The 8,150-nt window shown below is 29.6% G+C and overlaps 1 protein-coding gene across 1 annotated transcript; it reads right to left on the reverse strand.

Annotated features, from left to right (window-relative positions):
* Window positions 1-4,599: 4,599 nt before the first annotated feature.
* On the reverse strand, window positions 4,600-5,208 carry LOC105109470 (transcription factor MYB44-like). Its single transcript, XM_011004191.1, has 3 exons — window positions 4,941-5,208; window positions 4,720-4,827; window positions 4,600-4,631 (listed from the first exon to the last, which is right to left on the reverse strand). Exons 1-3 carry the CDS (start codon window positions 5,206-5,208, stop codon window positions 4,600-4,602), a joined length of 408 nt encoding a protein of 135 aa, XP_011002493.1.
* Window positions 5,209-8,150: the final 2,942 nt, after the last annotated feature.

The following is an 8,150-nucleotide window of genomic DNA, read 5'->3' on the forward strand; positions in this document are numbered from 1 at the left end:
TGTAGAAGGGGTGTTTTTCGGTTAACGATGATGGTTATAACCAAAAGGTGATTGGAAACACTAGATTCATTTGCTTGAAAATGCTTACTCAATCAGCCAAAATTATCAAAAAAAAGAAGCTAAACAATGGCAAAATGATGCATTGTCTGGGCTAAACCCTAGAAATTAAATTTTTTAATTTGGGATTTGACTACTTTCACTTTAGTCTCTATTCTGCTAATTTTTTTTAATTGCACCCGTAATTGCTTCCCAAACTCTTAATTTTATGCAATTTCACCCTTGTCTAACTCAATCATCAACCCCAAAGTTCAACAACATTTTCATCTTAGTCATTAGTTTCTAATTTGAGCATTTGGACCTTTAATTGACCATCAAAATTTTAATTTTCTTCAATTTAGCCCTTGATTTGGTCAATTTCAGCCCCTCCAATCTCAAGTCTTTTTTAGTTTGGTATTTGATTTTAGATTTCTTCAATACAGTTCGTAATTACCCATCAAACTTTAATATTTATGCAATTAAACCCTTGATTTGACCAAATTAACTCTTTAAAATTACAATTCGAGTCCTAGACTTTAACTTCTTTCAATTGTAGCGTAAATTGACTTCAAGACTTATTTTTCTTAGAATTAAGTCCTTATTAAAATTATTTATACCTTTTAAAATTCTCATTGAGTCCTTACCTATCCAAACTTGCATTTCTTTAACCTAAATAAATGTTTTTCACCAACGGGGCCTTTTGTCAATTAGAATTAGGTTTTTATTTTTGCTAATTTTATATGTTTTAATCATCCAGCTTTTCCACTTGTTACTTTGGTCTTTCATTGCCAACTTGCATAATCATAGGCTTTGTTCATGTGTATCCTCTTATATTTTGGATTTCTTTTCTTTATTTTTTAATCTTTTTAATCTTTATTTTTATAAGGTCAAGAGTGATTGGACAAAAAGGATGGGATTTTCAAGAATATTAAACCTTCTTTCTTGCTTGAGAATGATTCTCACATTACTGTACTTGATTAGTACTTAAAAATATATTTTTATCAAGGTTTTATATTATCATTTTATACTTGAAATATCAATAACTCCTTAAGTAAATCATGTTTTATAATAACAAGTCTGATACTATAAGATAGCTTTAATTTATGATAAATATTTATTTTAAATGTAGGCCAATCATATAAATGAAAGGATTGATTGATAAGTTTAAGTACTGAAATTGAAAGGACAAAGAGAGGGTTAAACTTAGAAAAGAGATGCTTGTTCAACCTAAACTAGAACACTGTTTGGTCATTGGGTCATATATAGAACTATAGATCTTAAATTTAGGTCTACTCTATATGGATGGAAAGCTAAGACATAGGCCTAAAACTTTCATAGGAGTCCAAGATTTAAAAAGGTTGTTTTTAAGTCCAAATTGTAGCAACAATAGATAAGTCCAAATCTATTTTGCAGCTTGGATACTGTTCAGTGTTCAGTCTATATCTCGAGTTTTAGAAGTCCAAATGACCTCAATTTTTTTTGTTAGAAAGTTGAGGCAATTTTCTAGAACTTTTATAATTCAAGTCTGTCTAAATTCTAATGTTAGCAATGATGTTTTGTTCAGACAAGAAGATAAGAATTATCACCAAGTCAAGATGTGGCCACCTACTCAATAATTAGTCAACAAATCAATAGTTTCTAATTTTAGCCTATAAAAGGAGGCATTTACAATGTATTAGGTCTCTTGGTTTTCAAATCAAGATCATATTCTTTCTCTCTATTTATTGTAGTGCTTAAGTTTTGTTTATATTAATCTCTTGTTTATACTTCTCATTTCCTTTTCTTTACTTAGTGAACTTTTATCTTATTTATGTTCTTATCTTGGTTATTTATGTTTCTCTTCTTTCATTATATTTAGTTAAGTTTATTATGTAAAGGTGAATAAGTTACACTAATGGTGTCAGAATAAGTTTAGTGTAAACTTAACATGTACCTTAATGTTTGATACTAACATGTTTTGTATTTGTTATCTTGTTCACTCTTAATACTTTATTTGTTAAATGGTTAATCTAGATTTGTGTTGTATAACACTTGGTACAACAAATACTTGGCACACTTTTATAGCCTATACTGTATGATATAACCAACACTTGAGGTATGAAAGGAGCTTGATTTGTTATTAACATGAGTTATAAATATGAATTCTGACAACATTTACAGGTATTAACATTATTCGAATAAGATAATTAATGTAATCATGTTAACAATTTATAATCCGATCAGAACCTCCTTTATATATAGTTTTCAGTTGAATAATAAGAGTTTATACTATACTTGTTTGAAATACCATTAGTAGATCCTCTAATCTTGACAATTGTTTTTATCATTGTTTAATCCTCATATTAATCTTACAATCTCAAAGTGTTCTTTAACTTCTTCTTCTTCTTCTTATTACTATTACTATTATTATTACTATTACTACTACTACAATTAGCATTGTAGTTGTTGTTATTATTTATAATTTATATAGTTAACCTTCTTTTGGTTCGACTCTAGTCTTGTTGGGTTATTTATTACTTTGACATTTCTACACTTGGATAAAGATATCAATTTTTTTTTCATGTAAGTACTTTTTAGTATCTCACCAATTATTGCCCACTTTGATACTTGGTTCTCTTTAAAAAACATGGGCCATCCACATTTTTTCTTAGGTACGGAGGTTATTCCCATTATAATAGGTCTTTTCTTGTCTCAACACAAATATATTTGAGACTTATTAATAAAGATCAACATGCATGGCATAAAAGATGTTACCATTCCATTATTCACAAGCACTACACTCAAGTTACTTGATGGCATATCCTTAGTTAATAGCACGAGATTCAAAAGTGTTATTAGTGCTTTGCAATACTTGTCCCTCACATGCATAGACATTTCTTTTGTTGCAAACAGGCTATCTCAGCTTATCCATAAGCCAACAACAACTTATTGGACAACTGCAAAACGGTTACTTATACTTAAAGCATACCATTTTTCATGGAATTCACATTCGGAGAAGCTCACCCTCCATACTTACCACATACTCCAATGTTGATTATGTAGGTAACTTTGACGATCAAAAATCTACTTCGAAATACATATGTTTACTTAGTTCTAATCATATTTCTTAGATTTCAAAAAAAAAAAAAAGAGTTGTTGCACAATCTTCAACTAAAGCTAAGTATAGAATGCTTGCAAATGCTGCCTCTGAGACACCATGGCTTCTAGCACTCTTTGTTGAACTTGGCCTCTCCAAAGCTTTTATGTGACAATTTAGGAGCAACACATTGGAACTTCAATCCAATCCAACATCGAAAGATGAAGCACATTTAGATTAACTTATATTTTGTTCATGATATTGTGCAAAAGTGTACACTCGATGTTCATCATGTCAGCATATAAAATCAACTTGCTGACCTCTTGATAAAATCCCTGTCATGTCAGAGCACAAAAGTACTTCAAAACAAGATTCAAGTCATTGATGGTACCTCCATCTTCAGGGGCGTATCAAGGATGATTCCTTAAATCAAGTTGAAGATTTGATGAGCAGCAAATCTATTAATAATCAAGCATGTAATGGCTAGGATATAACAAGGAAAGTTGACTCTGTTTTTAAGTCTGTAACTGTTAGAAAATATATCCTTAATTTTAGCCCTTTTTCCTAGAATAGATTTTACAAGTCTTTAACTGTCTGTATCTATATATATATCAAACGGGTCTGCAATATAATTGCTGCTCTCGAAATCTTAAAAATGAATGAAAAGCTGAAACATCGAGAGAATAACATAGGTAACATAAGTTGTGTTTCTTTCTAGGAACTTAAAACAAGTCAAGGCCTGCATGAACATGAAAAACTTGACCGAAAGTGCTAAATGTAATGTAAAGAATCCAATGATAGTAGAAAATCCTACCTCTATTATAAAATAATTACAAATCTAAAAATAAAAAAAAATCGAAATTAAAATTGAGTCTAACAAAAATCATATAATTAGCATCAATGGTCAGAACATGATTTTGAAAGATTTGATAGTCTATTCCACAATATAGTGGCTAGCTGCTCTAAGAAAATTTTTCATTACAATCACCTATAAAAATTTAAGTATAATTCAACATTCGGATCTTCTATTATTAAGTTTTAAGAAAAAACTTGACCGAAGGTGCTAAATGTAATGTAAAGAATCCAATGACAGTAGAAAATCCTACCTCTACTATATATATAAAATAATTAGAAATCTAAAAATAAACAAAAAATCCAAATTAAAATGGAATCTAAAAAAACATAGAAAAAATAAAAAAAAATCATATAAGAGTGCTCAAAACATAATTTTGAAAAAATTTGATTATTTCACAATATAGTGGTTGGCTGCTCTAAGAAATTTTTTTCTTAGAATCACCTATAAAATTATAAGTATAATTCAACTTTCGAATCTCCTGTTATTATGTTTAAGGAGCTTACTAGTTCTGGATGTTCTAATCCTTTTTGTGACTTAAACTTATCCAATTATAAAAATATTTGTTAGGCTAACCACATAGTCTAACAAAACCAATTCCCTATTTAATAATATTAAATTATCAGTTAAATACTCATAACTGTCCATGTCTAGAAGTCCTGCCGGCTACATCACAATTACAACATGCCAGTGATTCTTAACAGCATTATCAGTCCTCCCGGGAAAAATCTAGTAATCAAGACCCGTTTGTTACCATAAACTTTATGAGCAGCCATAAGCCTTTCTTCTTCCTCTTCATTAAAAGCTATTCTATTGATCTTCGGATTCACTCGATGAAACCATCTCAATCTACAGCTCTTACCTTCAATCCCGACAAAGAAGACAAGTAAAATAAACTGTACACAAATATAAGAAACGTGGCTAAACCAAAAATAAAACACTTAATGTGGATAAGCATGCAGCTTCTTTAATTACTTGATCTTCCTTTTAATTTTTCTGCTATAAGGTTCCAGTTTTGAGGTCCATGAAGAGCACCAGGTTCTTTAAGTTTAGAGTCTTCTGCCGGTCTCCAATACCCTCTATTACAAACCTTGTACTTGTCACCTTCCATTCTTTCTTTCCCACTGACTAAACTCTTATTAGTGTTTTCTATAAGTGCATCATTGTCTTCGCGTTTTCTCCCATCATCACCAACTTCACTATATTGCTCGTTCTCCAACCTACTGCTGCAGCATTTGCCCATTTAGGCGCTGTCAAAACACTGAGAGGAGCAAGTATTCTGTGGCAGTCTATAAATAGAGAGAGAGCCCATGTCATCAAAAGTTTCCAGTGGCGGTGCTGATGAGTTGCAAGGTGTAGAAGCACAGATGGTATAATGACGGGGAATGCCATCATTTTCTTGGTGACAACAAAATGACGTTGTGAAAGTGTGGCGAGGTCATTTTCAAGGGCCAAATGCAAGAAAAAACAGTAAAAGAAAGCAGTGGAGATTGGAAGCTAAGTGATGCAATCAAAACTAAGTGTCCATTAGAAGTTCCAGGTGGATCAATTACAAAATTATAAACAAAAAAACTCATAGATGCGTTCAATGGATTTATTTGAAATATTTAAGTATTGATGTATAATATTTCATTGAAAAACCCTATATATACAGACTAAAAGTTTTTCCTATTATAAATATTAATGTATAAACAATGGATTTATTTGAAATATTTAAGTATTGATGTATAATATTTCATTGAAATATTGCGTTCAATGGATAAACAAAAAAACTTTTAGTCTGTATAATAGGAAAAACTCAGAGTTATTTGCCTTATATATAGGGTTTTTTAGACAAACTTTGATTTATGTAATTATTAATGTCTGTATAAGGTTTTCTTATACCTTTTAGTTATTCATTAAACTACTTTAACTTATCGAATAATTCACCAAGTTTCATGGCGTCTTCTATACTTGTATAGTCTTAGGTGGGGGTTCAGTATCTCTAGTTTTGATGCCTCAATACAAGTTATTATTATGTCAAATTTAATCACAAGCATAAATTTAACTTTATTAAAAAGAGTTAATGTGACTATGAGTTTGTAGATCTTTTTATCAATAGGGTCTGCATCAGTCAATATCAAAATAATGCATTAAAATCACATTATTTCTCTTATCTTTTTTTTTTATATGTTATTTCATTATTGTTGTCATCTAAAACCTAGTTACGACAAAGCTTTTAAAAAAAAACATGCTAATTGTGATCAGGTTGTCTATAATTTTTTTTAAAAAAAGGAAGAAAGGTTAAAGAAATCACATAAAGACAAATCAAAAAAATAGAGCTTAGGTGTAAAATAAAGGTTTTTCCACGAAACTTGGATTCTACATCTCTAAAATAAAGGTTTTTCCACAAAACTTGGATTCTACATCTCAAATTCGAAATTTTTTTATTCTTGAGACTTACTCTTGTCATATCTTGACTTTTAGGTTATTTAAGTATGTTTTGTTGGGTTGTTTCTAATAATTATAAAAAAAATAAAAATCACAATAGGTAATTTCTAAAAATTAAATCGTTTTGCTATTCGTAATTTCATATTCATAGTTTTATATAGATAATTTTTTGTTTTTATTGTTTCTTAAGTCTTTATATTATTTTTTATTATGCTATTAAGTGGTTAAATGTTTTTGATTTATTGTGAATTAGTTTCTTAAAGAACTAAAATTTTGAAATGGAGTGTAAACACAAAGGAAGTGATATCTATTGAGTATAAACAGATAAAGGGGTGTGTGAAGATATATTTTTTCTTACTACTACCATGATTTTTATATCTTAACAATACAATTAAAATTTGATCATCACTGCCAAGGGATAACAATAATCTTAAATGGAGTTATTTGGCTATGAAACAATAATAAGATGGCTAAATTAAGAACCGAAATAGCTAGTTTTCTGATTATTACTTAAAAGTGTATTTTTATCAAGGTTTTATATTAGTATTTTGCACTTGAAGTATCAATAACTTGTTAACTAAAGCATGTTTTATAATAACAAGTTTGATACTATAAGATACCTTTAATTTATAGTAAATATTCATCTTAAATATAGGCCTATCACATAAATCAAAGAATTGAGTAATGAGTTCAACTACTGAAATTGAGAAGATAAAGAGAGGGTGAAGCTTAGAAAAGAGATGTTGGTTCAATCCAAACTGGAACACTATTCAGTCATTGAGTCATATATGGAGCTGTAGAACTTGGATTTGGGTATGCTCTATATAGATAGAAAGATAAGGCATAGGCCTAAAACATTCATGAAAAGGCAAGACTTAATTCTGTTGTTTAGAAGTCCAAATCTTAGCAACAACGAAGAAATCCAAATCTATCCTACAACCTAGACACTGTTCAGTGTTCAGCCCATATCTTGAGTTTTAGAAGTCCAAATGAACTCAATTTTTTTTATTGGAAAGCTGATACAATTAACTAGAACTTTGATGATTCAAGTCTGTTCGAATTCTAACATTAGCAATGATGTTTCTAGCAGACAAGAAGGTAAGGATTGTCACCAACTGAAGAGTTGGTCACCTACTCAATAATTAGTCATTAAATCAATAGTTTTCAAATTTGGCTTATAAAAGGAGGTATTTTTCATGCATTTAGGCATCTTAGTTTCCAGATCAAGATCATGCTCTTATTTTCTCTCTTTATATTTTTTTTATAATGCTTAAGTAATGCTTTTACTAATATTTTGTTTATGCCTTTCATTTCCTTTCCTTTGCTTAGTTAGCTTTTATCTTATTTATGTTCTTATCTTGTTTATTTATGTTTCTCTTCTTTCATTATGTTTAGTTAAGTTTATTATGTCAAGGCTAAAAAGTTGCACTAATGTGTAAGAATAAGTATAATATTAACATAACCAAAAGATTGATGTCTTCTCCCAAGTGCAGAAGTGTCGAAGTGATAAATAACTCGGCAAGACCGGGATCGAACCACAGGAAGGTTAATTATATAAATTATAAATGACAATAATACAACAATAATAACAATAATAACAACAACAACAATAACAACAATAATAACAATAATAGTAGTAGTAGTAGTAAAGAAAAAAAAGGAGAAGGAGAAGAAGAAGATGAGAACTTTGAGATGGAATATTAGTGTAAGGATTAAACAATGATAATAACAAATGTCAAGGTTAGAGGTTTCACT

This window comes from Populus euphratica, unplaced genomic scaffold, assembly GCF_000495115.2.
Source record: "Populus euphratica unplaced genomic scaffold, PopEup_1.0 scaffold216.1, whole genome shotgun sequence".
NCBI classification, from domain to species: Eukaryota; Viridiplantae; Streptophyta; class Magnoliopsida; order Malpighiales; family Salicaceae; genus Populus; species Populus euphratica.